At 36.6% G+C, this 22,382-nt stretch overlaps 2 protein-coding genes across 3 annotated transcripts; one reads left to right on the top strand and one right to left on the bottom strand.

Moving 5' to 3' along the window:
* The first annotated feature begins 600 nt into the window (after window positions 1–600).
* plg (plasminogen) lies at window positions 601–9,815 on the top strand. The gene is made up of 20 exons (XM_067384312.1): window positions 601–727; window positions 920–949; window positions 1,238–1,364; window positions 1,502–1,608; window positions 2,594–2,708; window positions 2,831–2,970; window positions 3,498–3,618; window positions 3,696–3,814; window positions 3,900–4,062; window positions 4,545–4,669; window positions 4,804–4,960; window positions 5,040–5,236; window positions 5,338–5,486; window positions 5,584–5,677; window positions 5,808–5,922; window positions 6,015–6,089; window positions 6,380–6,520; window positions 6,903–7,009; window positions 7,142–7,287; window positions 9,366–9,815. The coding sequence occupies exons 1-20, from the start codon at window positions 679–681 to the stop codon at window positions 9,525–9,527; spliced, it is 2,439 nt and encodes an 812-aa protein (XP_067240413.1). The 5' UTR covers window positions 601–678; the 3' UTR covers window positions 9,528–9,815.
* On the bottom strand, window positions 9,816–20,699 carry slc22a2 (solute carrier family 22 member 2). 2 transcript variants are annotated; one of them, XM_067384315.1, is made up of 11 exons: window positions 20,189–20,699; window positions 19,991–20,094; window positions 17,446–17,600; window positions 17,097–17,265; window positions 15,732–15,846; window positions 15,552–15,655; window positions 15,251–15,465; window positions 15,056–15,164; window positions 11,309–11,421; window positions 10,490–10,589; window positions 9,816–10,412 (listed from the first exon to the last, which is right to left on the bottom strand). In XM_067384315.1, the coding sequence occupies exons 1-11, from the start codon at window positions 20,603–20,605 to the stop codon at window positions 10,325–10,327; spliced, it is 1,689 nt and encodes a 562-aa protein (XP_067240416.1). In that variant the 5' UTR covers window positions 20,606–20,699; the 3' UTR covers window positions 9,816–10,324. The 2 variants fall into 2 exon arrangements, with proteins under 2 accessions (XP_067240416.1, XP_067240417.1); XM_067384316.1 differs by lacking the exons at window positions 9,816–10,412; window positions 10,490–10,589; window positions 11,309–11,421 and adding an exon at window positions 14,275–14,691.
* Window positions 20,700–22,382: the final 1,683 nt, after the last annotated feature.

The raw sequence follows: 22,382 nt of genomic DNA, 5'->3' as shown, positions 1-22,382 counted from the left end.
TTTTGTTTTTTCATTGCACTATTGTTTGCCTTGTTAGCTTATTTTGATGTCAGTCCCTCTGTTTTCCCTTCAGCCCCAATCTTGATTACACTAGTTTTTTCTCTTTTTTCTCTTATGGTTGCTTGGCTCAATGTTCACAATTGCAAAATTAGGCTGTTCTGTTTGTGTATTGAGTAGGATGGCTCATAGTCCCTCTGTTGATAATTAACTTGTTGATTTGTGACTGATGAGAATTTTCTTTGTATTGAATTGACATGTATTTAATTTCATTATTTAAAATCTGTATTAAAATATTATTAAGGGTATTAAGAAACAATCTTTTAGTTTTTCTTTGATCAGTTTCTTTATAATTGATGACTTTCTCCACTTATCCTTTTGTCTCTATTTTTTCATAGTTTTTCTCAATGCAATTTTAGTACCAAACCATCTTAATGTGAAATAAAACATAAAAAAATTAAATAAACGATGTTAATCAAATAAAAAATCTCTGATAAATCATGTGATCAGAAACAGTAACGGTGGGTTCAAATACTCTGATCGACAAACACTATTTGACCTGGTCCATGTCCTTGTAAGGACAATGATTGACTGATGAGTGACGGCCCTATGATGTTTGTTGTACTGACATGCTTAAAAGATTGAAAACCTCTCAAAGTCCCTGCCTGTCAATGCCCCAACATGAAGGTTCACAAAGTAGTTCTTTTACTAGGTCTATTCCTTTTAACAGGTAAGCCAACAGATATTTATTCATTGCGCCTTAATTGTTAGGCCATTTCTGCTATCCATAAATGAACAAAACTAAAATTAATACTAATTTTAGTTTTGTTCATTTATAGATAGCAGAAATAACCTAATAATAACCTATAACTAATAGCATTCATTTATCTGTATATCATTAATATCATCGTGTTACCTTCAGGTTTCCTCAGGGGCCAGACCCAAAGCACAGGTAAGAAAATCCAGTCATCTGCAAATGTATAGCAAATGAGTTCTTTCAATTAATGTTTTGATACAAAGAGTTCTGTTGATCAAGTTTCAGATCTTTAGATTTTAGAAATAGTCTGTAATACAGTTGGTAAGGGCTTTTGTTTAGGATAGTTTTGCTTTGTTGATTTAACAGAATGTAGGTGGATAGCATAGTCCACAGAACCTATTAGTCATACTTCATCAACATCGATAAACGTGTTTGTGACGAAGCTCAGCTTTCTCTTTTTGTCACCTTTTTTACATTCTACAGATGTTCTGGAAGCATATATTAAAACGGATGGGGCCTGGATAGTGAAATTGCCTAAAGTTCAATACAGTGTGACAACAGTGGAAGAATGTGCCGTCAAGTGCGACAAAGAGACTTCCTTTACATGCAGGTGCAAGTCAGACCATAACTATAACTCTCAAAATATATTGTGTAGCACTAGTGCAGACTCAATTGATGTTAACAAGCAATGACACTTGGTTTATTCTGCTCTATTATGTTGAAATACTGGGTATTTATGTTTTGCAGGTCCTTTTTGTACATCGAAAAAGATCAGGATTGTGTAACATTACCTGCAAACTCAAAAACTGATCAGATACTGCGAAGAATGAGTGCCGTTCTCTATGAGAAAAAGGGTAAGATTTTATAGCCCTATCTATTTGATCACTTAACAGATTTTAAAGTTTAAAAACAGATAATGGTATGAATTACCTTCAGCATACATTACTCTCATTTAAATAAGCTTTAAATACATTATGAATTATAAAAGGCTGGTTACGCTTTTTCTTGTTTTTTCAAAAGTCTATCTGAGTTAATATATAATCCAGATTTATCGAAGTGTAGTTTGGTCCATGTCAGTAAACAAAGTAAAGAGGATTATCTGAAAATCTATCGTCCAATGAGGGATTTCTCCTTAAAAAGCAAATGAATCAAGTACTATCTAGGTTAAACAATGAGAAATGTTTTAGTTTTGGTTGGCTCAAAATATACCTGATGGATGTTGTTTTAACAAGCATTCTTTAGATCAATGGTTCTCAACTAGTTTTGCTTCAGGACCCAGATTTTACTTTTAATATGATTTAATATAAAATTAACATAAAAAATGTTTAAATATTGTCACAAACTGCATAAGACCATCAATGTAGAAAATTATTAAGATGACATAGGCAGATAGACCATTGTTTAAATGCATAATCAGAAGTAGTGTGTTTTACTTGGTTAAAGCTTGGCTATTGCATGGAACAAACACTGGGGCAAAATACTATAGAGCTTGTTTTTACCATATGTTGACATCAATCGATTGGCTATGCGGAACATTTTGCCCTAAAATGCCAGTTTCTTTTGCCATCTTAACTAAAGGTGTGCACACTTACTTGGTCACATTTCAGTATTAGCATTTAGCACCTTTTCCTTTTTTTGTATCACAAACCACAAACCTAGTGAGAACATCTGCCCTTTTAAACCACAAGAATGTACAGTAACTACAAATAAGGAAATTAATACATCATCATCAACAGTACTACTGTATATCAACATCAAATGACATGAGTGTACTAGCTTAGCCACAATGAATGTGTTTTTAAGCATGTTGTAATGAATATATTGAATTCCTTCATACAGAGTACTTACTGGAATGCGTGAATGGCATTGGCATGGACTACAGAGGGACAAAATCCAAGACAAAATCAGGAAAAACATGTCAGCGATGGGAGGGAACTTTCCCCCATACGCCAAAGTATATGTCTTAATTTGAATTTTTAATTTGTGATGCTGTAAAAAAGAAAACAGCTTTCTTACAGAATACAGAAACTTCAGTGGTTAAACCAGCTAATTAACCTCAGTAGTTACTTCACACAGCATAACGCCAAAGACACATCCAAAAGCTGACTTGGAGTCCAACTTTTGTCGAAACCCGGATGGAGACAAGGGTGGTCCCTGGTGCTACACCACAGATCCAGAGAAACGATGGGAGCACTGCAATATCCAAGACTGCACAGGTAGGTACATTTAGCAAACAAACTGCTAGACTTTGGTGGGCTGTATCATACTAATGTGGAAATCTCATGCAAAAGTTAACTTCACTATGCCCTGCTTACTCTGGAGTGCACTTGAAGTGAACACTCTGAAGAGAGTAGTGCATTTCTAGAATTAATACCACTTTATACATCTATATTCTGAACATCTTTAAAATCCAAATTTACAGTATTTCAACTTGCATATGGTCTCTTTGTGCAGTGTTTGATAAAACTGAATTTAAATCCCTGGGAATATCACAACAATGATAATTAGCCTAGGCTTTAAAATGAAGAGAAGATGTGCCACACATAATCATGTAATCATAAAGGAGAAAATGAGTTGCTTGAAACATCCGTGTGTATATTTCACTAACGGCCTTGTGGAAAAGCCTTTTTTGAAGGGATTCATTTGCTCATTTTCATTTGGAGCAACCTATTGAAGGGATGTACAAGAGTACAAAAACACAGTTTGGAATTTTTCCCTTGAATCTGCTATTTAAAATCTCCAGAGGAATGTATACAGTGCAGTGGAGAAAACTACAGAGGCAAGATCTCCACCACCATGAGTGGATTTACCTGCCAACGCTGGGACTCTCAAAAACCCCACAACCACGGATACATCCCTTCAGCGTGAGACATTATCCTTTATAGAACAAAGAGGATATGGTCAATTTTGTGCATATTTTGACTATGTCTGTCTTTTGTAGTCTTCCTGATAAGTACTTGGAAGAGAACTATTGCAGGAACCCCGATGGAGAGCCTAGGCCCTGGTGCTTCACCACCAGTCCATCCAAACGTTGGGAATCGTGCTCCATTCCACGATGCAGTAAGCAATGTTCTTGTCAATCTGAAACACAATGTTTTCTGTCAAATGATTAGTTCATCATTAATTGCTCAATGTTTTCTTGTAGCAACTGAACCACCCACAATCGTACCAGAACTTACCTGTGCAAGTGGAGAAGGTAGCTCCTACAGGGGCACAATTGCGGTGACAGTGTCAGGAAAAACTTGCCAGGACTGGGCATCCCAAAGTCCCCAGAAGCATTCCAGAACTTCAGAGAACTACCCTTGCAAGTAAGCACCAACATGATGGTTTGGATGAACTGGTTTTGAGGGACATTCAGGTTTTGATTAATTATCCAATGGTGTCAAGCCCTACAGATGGAGGACCACCTTTGTTCAGAGCAGCTAATCAAGGTGTTCAAGATTACTTAAAAAATACAGGCAAGTGTTTGATCAGGGTTGGAACTAATCTCTGCAGGACCAGGCTCTCCAGGAGCTCCAATCCTATTTTAGCACACATGAACCAGCTAATAAAGGTCTTTAGGGATTGCTAGAAACTTCCAGGCAAGTTTGTTGGAGCTAAAATCTGCAGATCAGGGCCCTCCAGGAGCATAATTTGACACAGTTGAGCAAGAAACAAACAGACAGACTTCTTCAAAGTCTTATTCTTTAGGGCAAAGTTACTGTATGAAATTTTGCTTGCCCCAGTATTCCATACATATACAGAATAGTGACTACACAGGGAATGCAACTAAAGTTTGTTTCCATCCCAGAGGCCTTGATAAGAACTACTGCAGAAACCCTGATAATGAAAGAAGTCCATGGTGTTACACCACAGATCCAGACACCCGCTGGGAGTACTGCAGTGTGCCAAGTTGTGGAGATCAACCTAGACCTGGTCTGTTTTGAAGGAGTCATTACAAAACCATATCACATTAAATGTAGTTTATGGTGTCCTTTCTTTGTATTTTACATCATATGCCCCTAGAATTCGGGAAAGAGCCATGTATAACATAAATATGTGATTCCTAGAGGAGCCGGTGATCCCTGAGGGTGAGGCATGTTACGAAGGTGATGGAACCTCCTACCGTGGTGCCATGTCAGAGACCATCAGTGGAAAGAAATGCCAATTCTGGACATCCATGGAACCTCATCGACATTCCAAAACACCTCAGAGTTTCCCTAAAGCGTAAGACACTACACTGAATCTTAAACTGTTGCAAATTTGGACTCCACTGATTTCCCCTCTGATTTCGCCAATCATGCAGAGATCTGAGGAGGAACCTGTGCAGGAATCCAGATGGTGACAGAGCCCCTTGGTGCTACACCACAGATCCCTCGGTTCGGTGGGAGTATTGCAACATCGAGCGGTGTGACATCAAGCCCAGCTCAAGGGAGCCTCCTACCAATCCATCAGTGGCTGCATCTTCTCCATCTCTATCTTCTTCTCCTTCTCCAGAAAAAGGTTCATTCACCAACAAGCTAACAGATTAGATTAAATATCAAGAGAACCATAGTATTGTGTAAGGGAGGGTGTGAGTTATGTGCTTTGCTTCTTTTTACAAGATTGTAAGTTTGGCAACGGAGCAAGTTACCGGGGTCCCACATCCATTACAATAACGGGAGTGACCTGCCAAGCATGGAGTTCTATGACCCCCCATCAGCATGCCAGTTTTACCCCAGAAACGCACCCAGACAAGGGACTAGAGTCAAATGTAGGTACATGTAGAATTTCAAGCATTTTTTAGTGCAAATCCTGCCTTTTTTAACAGTTTTTTAACAGTCAAGTTATTTACTTGGTTACGCTATTAGCAATGCAGAAACCCAGACAGTGATGTGAACGGACCTTGGTGCTATACAACGGATCGAAATAAGAAGTGGGATTACTGTCAGATCCCAGACTGTGGTAACTGTTCTTAATATTCCTCTTGACTCCAACCTGTAAATTCCCAAATGCTAATTGTTGTTATCTAGGTTTAACTATATAGTATCTTTGCTAAGTAAGATACATGACATGCATATTCCTTTCTAATCAGATAGCCTGAAATGCGGACAACCTTCAGTAAAACCTAAGCGGTGCTTTGGGCGGATCGTTGGGGGGTGTATTTCCAAACCACACTCCTGGCCTTGGCAGATCAGTCTTAGGACAAGGTATACAAACAAGCCACCCTCCTCTACCTCTCTACTCATTTCCAGGCCCAGATAAAATTGTAGTTATTAACTGTTATTTTGTGTAATTTTAGAACCAAAATCCATTTCTGTGGTGGAACGCTAATTGATGCACAATGGGTCCTAACTGCAGCCCACTGCCTAGAGAGGTAAGTGACTTTTTTTAATTGTTTGAGGAGACAAAATTGCAAATAAAGGGTTGAAATTGTGAATTTTGCCAATGTTTAGAGGAACAACAGTTCAGTGGTTCTCACTCCACTTCTACAACATTGTACATTTTAATTGTCTGTAGATTCCCTGAACTGGAGTTGTTAACCATGTACTGCACTAGCATACAGATGACATCAAAGCCCCAAAGAGACATGGAATAGAAACCACAAAACTTGTTAATGGGGCATTTACACAGCAGATGGTTTCATGTGTATGTACAACTGTGCAGGTCTGAGAGTCCATCTGCCTACAAGATCTTCCTTGGAATCCACACAGAACGTGCAAATGAAGCATCCAAACAGGAACGAGATGTTACTAAGATTATTAAGGGGCCAGCTGGAACTGACATCGCTCTTCTCAAGTTGGACAGGTTAGAGTCTTCTGTTGTCCACCGTTGATGTGTGCAACTGTTGCCAATGCAATTCACACAACACTCTGAATCTGGTATTTAATGGTTTAGATATTTATACTTTCTCATATCCCAGTTTAATATGCAGATAAAAGTATGAGTAAGTGATTCAACAGTTGATTCCCCAACACTGACTCAACCAATGGCACAAGTATTAGATGGGATTTTCTGTATGGTAGAGTAATGGCAGATAGTGTTCAGTAATCTCTATTGAAAATAGTCGCTATCTTTGCAATTCCATTTGGTGACACTAGTGGTTAAATGCAGTTCTGGCTTTTAAAACTGTAACCTCATATTTATAATGACATTAAGAAAGCAAACTCATGATTTTGTTTGATTTTAGGCCTGCATTAATAACCGATAAGGTACTGCCTGCGTGCCTACCAGAGAAGGACTACATTGTACCAAGCAATACTGAATGCTATGTAACAGGCTGGGGGGAGACACAAGGTAGGTCACTTTAACAAGTAGATATAGCAAAATTAATTCTTTATCAATTATCTTTACTGTTAGAAATGACAAACATGATTATTAATTAAAGATTTCACAGTGTTCATGATTTGAAGACTTTCTGTTTTCTAGGAACTGGTGGAGAAGGTTTTCTGAAAGAAACAGGCTTCCCTGTAATTGAGAACAAAGTCTGCAACCGTGCATCTTTTCTGAATGGCCGTGTGAAGGAGCATGAGATGTGTGCAGGAAACATAGAAGGTGGAACTGACAGTTGCCAGGTAAGGGAGCCTGCTCTATTGAGGGTCTCTAGATTCTGTCATCTCACTTGCTTTGATTTTTAGTAATAATTATGAATACAAACAGACATAGCCTTGTAAAGTGCCTTGATATGGCCAAATTGCAAGGAAGCATTGCGTATTTGTCACCGATAAAGCAATCCAAGAATACATTCAACAAACTGTTTTATTAAACATTGAAATACTGTTATAAAATAGTTTGGTTACACTTTATTTTAAGGTGTCCGTGTTACAGTGTAATTAAGTACTGTGTAATAACTACATGTACTTACTATAGAGTTAGCAAGGGTTGGGATGAGGGTTTGGTTAATAGCATGTAATTATGCACAATTTACAGTTATTACTACAGTAACTAGGCTACATGTAACATGTGTAACGATGACACTGTAAAATAAAGTGTTACCAATAATTCTATCAAATTATGAAAATGACCAAATACTTGCATGTACTAAGAATCACTACTTTTATATGTGCACCAATAATGCGATTATTTCTCATTAACAGAGTAAGGTCTTAATTGCAGCAAGATGCTTACATGACATGAACAGAATTCTTCACTCAGTTTACATGCAATTTACATTACTCTGTTTATTCCTAACAAGTATGGTTATACCACACTCAGGCACATAGTATACATGTTACCGGCCATTTTGAATCTACTCACATTCATTTTAAAATTTTTATGGACCAAACGTTACTGGATATTATTTGGCGCCGTGATGGACATCGCAATGCCGGGTTTGCTGCCGATGCGTTCTTCGCGCCGTCTGGAAAAGAGTCCGTGCAGCCATGGGCGTAGGTTTGGTCTCAGCTTTGGTGGGCATCTACAAAGTACAAAAAGGGGCAAAAAAACGGAATATTAAAATGTTTTTACTCTGGCCTTTGTATGTGGCAGAGAGACAGCCCTGGTAACTTACCGTCGGCGTTGTCAACATGCACGCGCACACACACACACACGCGCACACACACACACACACGCCACTCGCTCGCTGCTAGTGCAAGCACAAAAGTAGTCCCGGCCCGCGCGTGTAGCCTGTCAGATACCCCGCCGCCAAATTACGGCGTTGTACTGTCGTCGTCCTGGCCGTTAGAATCGATCCAAATAGCAGTACAAAGATCCAAATAGCAGTTTAAAGGAGCTTGCTAAATATTGGTGGGGACAAATTTGTCATCTCAAAATATTGACAGGGACTAGTACCTAGCGTCCCCCCTAAACCTACGCCCATGCGTGCAGCTAATTGTGTTGACAGAGTTTAGTGGTTTTGTGAAGAGAAAACTTCAGAATAATGTCACAGAGTTCATTCATGAAATTGTGTGAACAACACACGACATCCGTGTACGTCCGAGCGGGAATAATGCGAAAGTGTAACATGTAACACAGTTTTATGTGATTATGCTTGATTATGAGCTCAATCGCATTACTTTAATCAAAGTTTTGTGTTTACACGAGCTAAAGTTTAATCGCAATATTGCCGAAATCCTATTATAATCGCATTATGAGTGTGCAAGTAAACGCAATTAGTTTAGCAACATACCAATATCTAACTTTTGCAATGTTAGGGTTTTGAGTCTTAAGTTCTTCATGTGAGGAGCACTATTGACATGCTTTGTATTTGGAATAGAGCCACTGATTTTCCATGCCAAATTTTCCATACATGAATTAATCATTGCTTTAACATGCTCCTTGTTTTTGCTTAAATTAATACATGATGTTAGCTAACTGCATGATCTGGATTGTCTTAGAACTGTACATTTTACTTTGACACAGTCACCTGATAACAGATTACTCTTTAATTGTAACGTAGAACATGACTTTTCTGTGAAGCTGCTTTGAAACAATATGTATGGTGAAAAGTGCTGTACAAATCAATGTGAATTGTGCATTCAAAGGAATAGTTCACCCAAAAATTCACTATTTTACTATAATCATTTACTCACCTCCATGTTGTTCCAACCCTTTATAACCTTCTTAAACAAATGAGATTTGAGACCTACAGCAGAGGGAAAGATTTTAAATGAATAACAACTTAAATTGTGACATGTTCCTCACACTCATTCAGGGTGACAGCGGCGGGCCTCTTGTCTGCTACGCACAGAGCACCTTCGTCCTTCAGGGAGTGACATCATGGGGTCTCGGCTGTGCTAATGCCATGAAACCTGGAGTGTATACCCGCGTCTCCAAGTTTATCGACTGGATAGAACGCAATATGAAAGAAAACTGAGAATTAGTCAGATTAGTCAAAAGATATAATGAAATTTAAGTGAACTACTGACAATGAAATAAGGAAATTTTATTGATGCATAAGCCTTTTAAAGACCATGTACAGAAATTTAGTTTTAGAAACTGTCAAGCCCACTGTCAGCCTGTACAGTTATATGCACACGCCGGATGTGTTCCATTTTGAGGCCCCAGTAAACATGTTTCCTTACAGAACTCTTCAAAGCACTAAAAATGTAATCAGATCTGATTTTAAAATATGTTTTCCTACATTAAAACAACGGTAAACATCTTTGAAGAAAGTCTCTTTATTTGTGCTCCACCATACAAACAGTTTTGCTGTTACAGTAGCAATGTTCAAACCCTAGTAAAAGTGACAGAACAAATAAGTACAATAGCATTTACCATTATCATGAATAATTTAAGCCAACATTTTAAAATATATATAAAGATATTTTTATAGTGAGTTATTTTACATTTTTTAAATAAACATTTTTGTCAAAAACAAAAAAATGTAAAATAAAACAACTATTTTATATAAAAAAATACAGTAACTAGAGTTAATGACAAACAATAATTACATCTGGGTCCTTTGATTAGATTGCTACATATTTTATAACTTTCTCAGCTTGATTACTAAAATCAAATTCATATTTTAATTGTTCATTAACTTTTGAAATGAAAAAAAAAACTTGATTAATCAGAAATGGATTTCAGTTTGTATCATTTTGATTAAATCCTCAAAGGAGAAGTGATAAGCAGCATCACATAATAAAGTTAAGGAGGTTGCTGGATTCTGTGTCAGACTGCTGTAACGTCTTTGTTTGATGTCACATCAGAGGGCAGCAAATTCTGCAGCTGTTGACTCTTCAGATGGTTTTCTTTGTTTCTGCACATACAGTTCACATTTGTGAAGAAAGGTTCATGTTGACAAATGTTACCATAGTGAAGAGAGTAAAACCTCACCTGTTTGGACATTCAATGTCATCAATGGTTTCTGGAAGAGGCACACCTTTGGTTTCAGGTAACAGAAGAACCAGTCCACCAGCCACAAAAGCAAGAGCACCTGTGAGAATGAACATTTACTTCACCGACCTCACACTGGAACGAGAACATGCTCAACATCACGTTACTTTGGCCAGGGGTGTCATGCTTTCTTTTTTTTTCTTTTTTTTGAGGGGGCACCAGTGAAAGATACAACCAAAAGAACACCCTTTTAATAGTAGTTCTTAATACAAATACTAGTGGTACAGTTTCTGTGTAACATTCTAAGGGGACCTGGGTTCAAATTGTGCAAAAATACACCATTTGATTTGTAATAAACACAGCATTTGACTGGAACATCTAATGAGGAAATGTTGGCTCAAGGGGGTCAAGGTTTGCTTGGTCAGCATGACCCTACTAGCCCCTGGTGGTAGATGCTGTAACTACACCGTGCAGGGAAAAATAAATAAATATACATACATATATACATACATATATATATATATATATATATATACGTTTTGTTAGAACCCAATTTTTTTTGGTAGGTCTGTTAAAAGACTGAAATTGACTTATATTTTCCCCTGCCACCTTTAAAGGTTAAGGTAAAAGGTTAAATTAGGTAAATAAGGTAAAAAATTAACCCAAAAATGAAAAATGTGTGTGCTTTTGGTGCAATCAGCAGTCAGAATGTAATTTTCCTGCATCTTGAAAGCAATTAGTTACATTTGATGCCCTTATCTGCCAACACAAACAACTTTATTGTTTTATTGTGTGTAAAATGAACATTTGCTTTTGTACCGAAAATGATAAGAGGTAGTTCTTGCCAGATGACAGCAAGCCTGTAGAGCAGGAACGGCGCTATAATCCCTCCAATGTCACACATCGTGGAGCAGACCGATACACCCAGATTTCTGAAGCCAAACAACATCATATACAGTAGCATTACTGACCACACAGTAACTAGATTACTCATTTTAGGTAATGTATTCAGACTACCTTTTGATTGCTTTTAGATTACTTTTGACCTAACTTGTTTAAAATCTCAGGAGTAAATATTTTAGTTCAAAAGGGTGACAAAACTATTATTTGTTCATGCATTACATGAACAAATAATAGTGTATACAGCAGTGTTTAGTAACTTGCATAATTTTTCATCTCATATATGGGGTTAATGAGAGGTGCTTTAGAAGCATCACAAATTTATTTACATGACATTCACATGGCCATTCTAAATTGTGAATATAGTCAAAGCTAAATGGTATGACACACAATCTTTTAGAAAATAAATTTTAAGAGAATAAAATGTAATAAAAGATCATTTACTGCCATTGTGTGAATAATATGTAATCATGTAATCTATAATAAAGTAACTGTAATCGGATTATGAGCATTTTAAAATGTAATATAATCTAATTGACCATTCGCAAAGACCCGCCCCCTTTGATTACTTTTGCTATGTCCAACAAGCCATGCCGATCTCTCGCCACACATCTCAGAGTGAAAAATACATCGCGGAGCAGAGAGGACACTGACTATATGTCGAAAGACAAGACAGAGCAGGTTACTTTTGATATGAAACAGTCTCAAATTTTGTCATTTTTAAAGAAATTTAATCAATAAATTTCATTTTGTGGCTCTTTAATGTGTCATGACAGATCGCTGTTGCACCTCAGTTCAAGCAGCTCGTGAACCGATCATCTCTTCCTACTAGTTCATTTATAGCATCAAATAAACATGAATGAACATCATAAGGAATGTTGTTTCAATTGCGGAAAGATGTCAGCACACACCATTTTTCAAGTTCAAGTCCACCTATATTAATCTACTAACTCCCTTGACTGCTTTGTCGGACAAAATGGCAGATTCAGCATTATGATTGGTTAGATCGCCTGTCACTCAAACTCAGTGTTGGGTAAGTTACTCCAAAAAAGTAATCCACTACAATTTACTACATTAAAATTGTAACTTGATTACATTACTGATTACTGCATTTAAAAAGTAATCAGATTACTAATTACTTTACATTCAAGTTACTTTGAAACCTACAAAAATACACCACAAACTGAATCTCATAGTTCTTATTGTAATTTAATATTGACTGAAAAATATTACATGAAAACAGCAACTTAAAAATGTTCGTTAATCATCTATAGGTAGCTTATTCATTCTAATGCAATCATAACAGGGCACTCAACGACCACGTCATCTGTGAGCGTGAGATTCTAACAAACTAAAAATAACTTTATTAAAACTAATAAATATATGAAATATTATACACTTGTTAATATTTTTGTTTTATGTAGTTTTTTTTTTTTAATAGTATTTAATGATTATGAACCCATATTAAGCATTACAAACCATACAATCGATGAAACTACAAAGCTGGCAGGTATGGTATGTATAATTACAAAATAAAGTCATTAATATTGTTATTAATATTATTTTATTAAGTAACATGTATTTGTATCACGTGTTTCTGTGACAGCTCCAGCTCTCCGACGCACAGTTATAGGCTAACAAGGCCGTAGATTTGGTTTCAACATTGGGGGGGTTGAACGTATGCTGCCTGTTTGTTTTTTTGTTTTGTTTTTTATATTAAAAAATAATAATCTGTTTTATGTGTAGTGTTATTGGATAATCTATCTATCTATCTATCTATCTATCTATCTATCTATCTATCTATCTATCTATCTATCTATCTATCTATCTGTCTGTTGTTCTATCTATCTATCTATCTGTCTGTTGTTCTATCTATCTATCTATCTGTCTGTTGTTCTATCTATCTATCTATCTATCTATCTATCTGTTGTTCTATCTATCTATCTATCTATCTATCTATCTATCTATCTGTCTGTTGTTCTATCTATCTATCTATCTATCTATCTATCTATCTATCTATCTATCTATCTATCTGTCTGTTGTTCTATCTATCTATCTATCTATCTGTCTGTTGTTCTATCTATCTATCTATCTATCTATCTATCTATCTATCTATCTATCTATCTATCTATCTATCTATCTATCTATCAGAACTTTATGAAATGTATGTATAATCATTCATCAAATTCTAACATAACGGTGATTCTAAAAAGAAAGAAATTATGTTAAATATTGAAACCGCCAGTAGGCGGCAGCCATTCGCTTTTTTATTGAGTGAGTGAGTCACTTAAATCGTTCATTCAGCCAATTCGTTCAAAAGTCAGATTAATTTAGGAAGAAAACAAACACCGATGTGAATATTTTTGTCATTGATCATTACAGACACTATTGAAAAATGAACAAACAAAACAGACGGCTGTTTTGGTAACTGGTTACAGTTACACTGATAGTTATGGCTACATTGTAATGGATTAGTTAGCTAAAATATGAGTGTATTACACAACATTCTCATACCTCCTTCTCAGTACATGCTTTATTCTTTTTAACGGACCAGCGGTTTAATATAGTTTTCTGGGCAGCGGTTCTCTTCATTTTTGGTGCTACCCGCGCTGTCTCATTCAAACAGTACAGCTCCACTCGCGTTGTTTGTGAAAAGAGCGAGGCGCGTTGGTTGGGCGTTACCAATCGTTTCAATGGAGGGGGAGAATATTTTTGTCTAATTTATTATGACAAACTCATATTTGAATACAAACAAAATTATTGTTACAAAATAAATGAATTCTACATATTTTTCATTTGATCTGCTGTGATTTTCATGTTGAAATATTGGGGGGGTTGTAACTGAAGCATTTGAATATTGGGGGGGGGGTGACCTGCCCCCCCAACCCCCCCACAAACTACGCGGCTACGTCAGCATCCGAATTCACTCACTTCATGCCGTTCACTTTTTGGAGATATAGTGCACTCAAATGACATAGGCTTACACTATATAGGGATTAGTGAACGAGTGAGCGGTTTCGGACACATCTTAAACATTCCTTGCTGTGTGTAGCATGTATGTGTGTGGTAGCTTAACTGTGTATATGTTTGTATGTAACTGCATTAAAGACATGAAAAAATTGCTGAAAACATTATAATAACATTTAAAAACAGTATTGTTCAGAAGTTACCTTCCCTTCCGATCATGAACAAAAATCCATTCTAGCTTGTTTAGGTTGAACCGCTCTCGTCTTGGGCGCAGGTATCCTCCTCCACGTGTTCTCCGGTGATTCATAATGACGCATCCGCGCCAAAAGTGATTTCTTTTAGAAATGCACATTACCTAATATTTTTTTTCTTGTAACGCAAGTAACGTAATTTTATTCACATCAGTAAGTGTAATCAAATTACATAAATTTAAAATGTAATGTGTTACATTACTGCGTTATCAGGAAAAGTAATTAGACTACAGTAACGCGTTACTTTGTACTTTGTTACTTTGTAACGTGTTATACCCAACTCTGCTCAAACTCCTGGCGAAGGGTCAATTACATTTTTGGAATCTGATTACATAATCCAGATCACATGTAATCAGTTACTACCCAGCACTGCTGATTCTTCACTTTATATACAACCTGTGATGAATAATGAAGGATAAACCCGCGGTCACTCTGCAATATAACTCACCTGATAACAGTGGGATATAGCTCAGTATTTACAAACACTACCATTTCAAAAGCCATAGTGATGCCCAGCCTTCCAACACAAGCAACAGCACTTTTTAACCAGAATATACCTGTAGAAGATACAAAATTTAAAGTAACCATACATATATCTTCATTTTTCAGTCAATTTTAACTACAACTACAAATGGTAACACACTGTCTGGGATGAATGCTGTGATTAAGCAAGCCGCCCCTGCTACGATATTCGCAGTTGCAAATGGAAGGCGCCGTCCGATCCGCTCAATAGTGAGGAGGATGAGGAAAGCTGCTGGCAATTCCACAATTCCAGATATGAGGAAGTCAACATACACGTTTCCTCCGAGGATTCCCAACCTCATAATGAGACCCTGGTAAACCACAGCACTGGTGAACCTGTGATGGCCCCAGAGATACAACAAGAGGTTACAGATAAATGTTCACCCCAATGTGCTTAATGAGGTGTTTAGGATCTGACGTACCAATTGAAACTCAGGATGAATGTGTATGTTCTCAATTTGGAAGTTTTGAACAGGTCCATGAAGGAAGCAGTTGAGACAGGGTCTGTGTTTTCAACCTTTAGTGTCTGATGGAGAAATTTGGGCATTTAAGAGACATTTGGTATTAAATTTATGCTTTTCATTAATGTGTATATTTAGTACCTCAATATTCTTGGACAGTGTCTTCTTGTTCTCTTTGGCTATCATTTTTGTGATCTCCAGTGCTTCGGTTCTCTTGTTTTGGCTGAGGAGCCATCTTGGTGATTCAGGGATAAACCTGAAAAAGAGTATTTAAATAATGCAACATGGCTACAGTTATCTAACATAGTGTAACGCAAAAAATATTGAACTACATGTAAATACGGTATCCTAAATGTAAAAGATTGTTCTTTGTGATCATCCAGAAACCAAACATGTCGTTACCTTGGAGAGAATAATAATAATAATGTTAAAATGTTACAGTATAATGTAGATCACATTCGCATTTGAACTGCATGACCAAATGCTCTAAAAAGATGCAAAAAAATGAAAAAGCACATCTCAAATAGATAAACTCCCGTTTAAAATTTTGGGTTGATAAGAATTTTTATAATGTTTTAGAAAAACAGTCTCTTCTGCTCACCAAGGCTGCATTTATATGATCACAAAATACAGTAAAAACAGTAATATTGTGAAATGTTATCACAATTTAAAATAACTGTTTCCATTTTAATATATTGTAAAATGTAATGCATTCCATTAATGGTAAAGCTGAATTTTCAGCATCATTGTTCCAGTCTTCAGTGTCACATGATCTTTCAAAAATCATTCTAATATGCTGAACATTTCAGGAAACATTTCTTATCATTTTCAATGTTGAAAACAGTTGTGCTGCTTAATATTTTTGTAAAAACCATGATACATATTTGTCAGGGTAAAATACAACAGTATTTGTATTGTAACATATTTACATTGCACACAATCAAGCTAATAAATCTGGAAAACACAATCAATTAAAGGATTAGTCCAAAAACTTTACACTGTATGTCCCTCGCATTCCCTATTCAACTTACGGAACAAACGAGGCGGCAGTTTCGTTTTTTTTCCATAAGTAAAATAGCAAAGGCGTAAATACAGCATAAACTTTTTGAAGAATACGGAAAGCGGAAGCACGTGCAAGGTGATCATCTGTTTATATAAAGCATATACATTTAATTTTTTTTCGAATATGACCGATTGTTTCGCTAGATAAGACTCTTATTCCTCGTCTGGTATCGTTTAAAGCCCTTTGAAGCTGCACTGAAACTATAATTTTGACCTTCAACCGTCTGGAGGCCATTGAAGTCCACTATAAGGAGAAAAATCCTGGAATGTTTTCATTAAAAACCTTAATTTCTTTTCGACTGAAGAGAGAAAGACATGAACATCTTGCAGGACATGGGGGTGAGTAAATTATCAGGAAAATTTTATTTGAAAGTGAACTAATCCTTTAAGTGCAGCCGTCTGTTCTGACTCTAACTTTATTACACATAATGTACAGGCTCTTACCAATAGTAAGTCAGGAAACAGATGTAAGGTATGGTGAAGACCACCTGTAGCCAGCGCCAGTTTGGTATGAAGTAAGCTAAGAGAGGAAGGATGAGAATGCCCAAGCTGAAGATCATCTGATAGGTCACTCCCACCGTTCTCCTGTATTCCACCCCAACCAGCTCTGTGACTGCAGCCACAAATAAGAGTTATTGGATATGAGGATATCAAGAATCCCAATACTGCGGTAAACATTTAATGCAAGAACACTGCAGCTAGACTCACTGATCCAATCACTGTGAAAGTACAATTAGCTGTACACACAAACATATTTCATTTAAGTGTGATTAAAACTGAAAAATGTTTTTACTTAGCACGTATCCAACCATCCAGCCACCCTTCACTCCAAAGCCAAAGAGAGCTCTGAACACCAGCAGGGCGATGTAATTAGGAGACGTGGCCACCAGAATCCCTGTTACTCCAATGAATAAGTTGGTCATGAGGAAACTCTTCATTCTGCCATATCTGAAAGAAAAAGCAAGAACAAATCATTTCGACGGTTTCTTAAATATTCGTGTTGCCATGCCAATAAAAATGATTTGGTTTTCATTTTGTAGACTGCTTGATAACGTTTGCACTACCGTATAAAAGTTTGAGGTCAGTAAGGCATTTTCATGTTTTTAAAAGAAGTCTCTTTTGCTCACCAAGACTGCATTTATTTGTTAAAAAATACATTAAAACAAATTGTGAAATATTACTACAAAAAAAAAAAAAAAAAAAAAAAAAAAGTAATTTATTCCTGAGCTGGCAAAGCTGAATTTTCAGCATCATTACTCCAGTCTTGAGTGTCACATGATCCTTCAGAAATCTGAAGTCTGCTCAAGAAACATTTCTTGTTATTTTTGATGTTGTGCTGCTACTTAAAGGATTAGTTCACTTTCAAATTAAAATTTCCTGATAATTTACTTACCCCCATGTCATCCAAGATGTTCATGTCTTTCTTTCTTCAGTCGAAAAGAAATGAAGGTTTTTGATGAAAACATTCCAGGATTTTTCTCCATATAGTGGACTTCAATGGAGCCCAAACGGTTGAAGGTCAAAATTAGTTTCATTGCAGCTTCAAAGCGTTTTACATGATCCCAGACGAGGAATAAGGGTCTTATCTAGAGAAACCATCGCTCATTTTCCTAAAAAGTATCTCTCTTCTTCTCTATTAGAATTCCGGCAGTGTAGACGCTGCTAAGTGTATTACTGCCCTCCACAGGTCAAAGTTTGAACTAATTGTTATATACTTCCTCTAGAATATTGTATATTACAATTTAGTTCAAACTTTGACCTGTGGAGGGCAGTAATGCACTTAGCAGCGTCAACACTGCCAGAATTCTAATAGAGAAGAAGAAGAAGAAGAAGAAGAGAGCTAGTTCAAGATGAGCATTTATGGTTAAAATGTATAAAATTCTAAAAAAATGTTAGAAAATGAGCGATGGTTTCTCTAGAGAAGACCCTTATTGCTCATCTGGGATCGTGTAGAGCCCTTTGAAGCTGCACTGAAACTGTAATTTTGACCTTCAACTGTTTGGGCTCCATTGAAGTCCACTATAAGGAGAAAAATCCTGGAATGTTTTCATCAAAAACCTTGATTTCTTTTCGACTGAAGAAAGAAAGACATGAACATCTTGGATGACATGGGGGTGAGTAAATTATCAGGAAATTTTCATTAGAAAGTGAACTAATCCTTTAATTTTTCTTGTGGAAACATACATTTGTTTTTTTAGGATTTTTTTTTTTTTTTTTAACATTATCAATGTCTTTAATGTTACTTTTGATCAATTTAATGCATAATTGCAGAATAAATTAATTTATTTAAAAAAATCATACTGAACTTAAAGGTGCTAATCCTTAAAGGATTCATCATGTCGGACTCACTGCAGGTAACTCATAATCTGCAGTTGTTACTCCTGTCTCCTGACAAAAACATTGCATGCGGCGCCTGTGGAGTGTGGAAAGTTACTGGAGCGCGCAGCTGCGCTCGTCTCTCACAAGGATCGTCATGGCAGTGATTGACAAGCCAGAGGGCCAATCGCGTAAACGATTGACTGATGTTTTTAAGGCCCTACCTCGTGCACAGATGATGTATATTAATATTATTCCTTTCAGTGCACCTAATAAATAGTCTTTTATAAGTTAGTAAAGACAGTTTCAAGTAATATTGCAAAAATGTATAAAACAAAACATCCTATTTAGCACCTTTAACTTTTGAAATTTAGTATATGAATCTTGATTGCATTGAATTTTTTGTATTGAAAAAAAATCTTATTTTTAAAAATCCTTGAAACACAAATTTACTCAAGAAGCAACACAGAATATCATATTAAAGGCCCATTCATACTAAGAACTATAACTATAAAGATAACTATAACAATATTAACCAACATCCACACTAACTGATGATATCGTTCTCTTTATTCCAAGCACGTGCTGCAGTTTTGTCATCTGTCCGTTAAATAATCAAGCTCTTAAAGCAGGATGATTCTGATTGGCTTTTAATGTTTTATCGTTCATCATCCTGCCTGCTTGCCTGCTAACTCTGCTATTCTATTATATATATAGAACGATTTTAAGAACAGCATCTTTATCATTATAGTTCTCTCTCTTGAGGGCTTTTCACACTTGAAATCATTAACCCTGGGCCATTCTAAACCCCGGGTAAATGGAATCCTTTGAAAAGTCCTTTGGTGTGAATGGGCCTTAATGTCTTCAAACAAGTGCATTTACCACTGGCAGATGTACTTATCAAGAAAGTGTATCTTCTTTAAGGAGCTTTAGATATTTTTTATCCAAGTCAAGAAAGACTCATTAAAACACCCATGTTATAATGGAAAAAAGAACAAGAAAAAAAGAGGCGTCTGTCATACTTGTCTGCCATATATCCAATTGCAATGCTGCCCACTAAGAAACCAATACCGAGCGTGGCCTGGAACATGTCAACATACCAGGAGTCTGCACACACTAGATCAAACTGCAACACATGGGTTTCATAAGACATTTTCTTCTTTTCATTCACACAATTATTACCAAATTAAGTCTTGTTTTGTGATCCCACCACCACTCACCTCAGTGACGAAGGATTGTCTTCCTTCATAGTCGTACTCCCAGCCATCTGTACAGCCAGTCGTAGGCAGCGTAGAGAGCTGGGCCTGGACAAAGTCACTTTCTGGATTGTCACAGGTAAGACCGGTGGCGTTCCAGTCCATGTCGATTCTCTCACACTGACTGTACACCACCCCTGCAGAGCTGTTTATCAGGGGTACGGTGGCCCTGCGTGCATCTTGAAGGCTCCAGCCGCATCTCTCCCGGATCTCACTGACGCCCGGGTCACGGCACCAATGCTCTGGGGTGAAGCCCTGGAACACAATCCCCACATAGACGAAAGAAAACGGTATGGAGACCAAACAGAAAATGGAAAAAATTCGCATTTGGCACCGACCGAATGGCCCGGCCTCCTCTAAGATGTCTTCGAAAGTGGTCATGGTCAATGTACGCCTGGCAGTGGAGGAGTCTGCAGCTTTAGAAAGAGGTCTGTTAAGTTGAGGCGCACAGTATTTACCCACAGCTGGTTGACCAAAAGTCAAGAGGAGGTTGAAACTCGATATATTCGTGCTGTGACTGACCAATTACATGCTGAGACGGGACGGGGGCCACAAAGTTACAATTTAACCCCAGTGACATCTGAAGGCTGTTGTGCAATTTGTCACTGTATAATTTATATTCAGCAAGTTTTATGACAGTGCCAAAGACTACTTACTGAACCATTACTGATTTAACTAAACCCTGAATCTCTATTTTATTTCCCCCTATTTCCAATGAGAGGAAAAAGTGGCACTTTTTCCCACTTAAAGCCTAATCTTGCTTCAAAATTCACCATGTTTATAAAGCAGTTTATCGTCAACAAATTATTTTTAAAAATTGTTAATTGAAATATAGCTAAATATTAGATGAAAAACTCTAAACAAACATTAGAAATGTTGCATTGACAACTAAATGAAAAGTTCAAGCTGAAGCACTAAAATCACTAAACCTGAACTAAAACAAAATAAAAACAAAATAACTACAAATTAAAATGAAAATTGAAAATAAGACATATATTTAATATTAGATGAAAAACAAACTAATAGAAATTTTGCAATAGCAAATACTGAAATAAAGTTGAAGTTAAATTAAAGGGTTAGTTCACCCCAAAAATTCTATCATTAATTTCTCACCCTCATGTCGTTCCAAACCCATAAGACTTTAAAATTCACAAATTAAGGTATTTTTGATGAAATCGGATGGATAATTAACACTTTCAGATGTCCAGAAAGCTAATAAAGACATATTTAAAACAGTTCATGTGACTACAGTGGTTCAACCTTAATGTTATGAAGCGACAAGAATACATTTTGTGTGGGAAAAAAAAAACAAAATAACTTTATTCAACACTTTCTAGTGAACACTGCTTCATGAAGCTTTATGAATCTTTTGTTTCGAATCAGTGGTTTGGAGTGTGAATCAAACTGCCAAAGTCACGCCTCCCAGTGGTGAACCATTAAAACTGAAAACACTTATGACATGTCAAAGCCTTGTTTACTGGAATCACGTGACTTTGGCAGCCGATAGTCAGGGCTGACATATGTCAATCAAAAGAAGGCAGGAAAATGCACAAAATTTGTGCTTTGTGTAAAGAAAATGCTAAGAAACCAGTTTGATATCATAATTGTATGAATTAACATTCAGAAAGTTAAGAAATATAAGGGTTAGTTCACCCAAAAATTAAAATTCTGTCATTTATTACTTACCCTCATGTCGTTCCACACCCGTAAGACATTTGTTAATCTTTGGAACACAAATTAAGATATTTTACTTGAAATCCGATGGCTCAGTGAGGCCTCCATAGGGAGGGAGCAATTACATTTCCTCTCTCAAGATCCATAAAGCTACTAAAAACATCTTTAAATCAGTTCATGTGAGTTCAGTGGTTCAATATTAATATTATAAAGCGACAAGAATATTTTTGGAGCGCCAAAAAAAAAACTAAATAACGACTTATTTAGTGATGGCCGATTTCAAAACACTGCTTCAAGAAAATTTGGAGCATAAATGAATCAGTGTATCGAATCATGATTCAGATCATGTGTCAAACTGCCAACGGCTGAAATCACGTGACTTTGGCGCTCCGAAGAGCAGATTCAATACACTGATTCATTTATGATCCGATACTTCCTGAAGCATTGTTTTGAAATCGGCCATCAATAAATAAGTCGGGTTTTT

Source organism: Chanodichthys erythropterus, chromosome 4, assembly GCF_024489055.1.
Source record: "Chanodichthys erythropterus isolate Z2021 chromosome 4, ASM2448905v1, whole genome shotgun sequence".
NCBI classification, from domain to species: Eukaryota; Metazoa; Chordata; class Actinopteri; order Cypriniformes; family Xenocyprididae; genus Chanodichthys; species Chanodichthys erythropterus.
The sequence above is the reverse complement of the archived record's forward strand: the minus strand, read 5'-3'. Positions and strand labels throughout refer to the sequence as shown.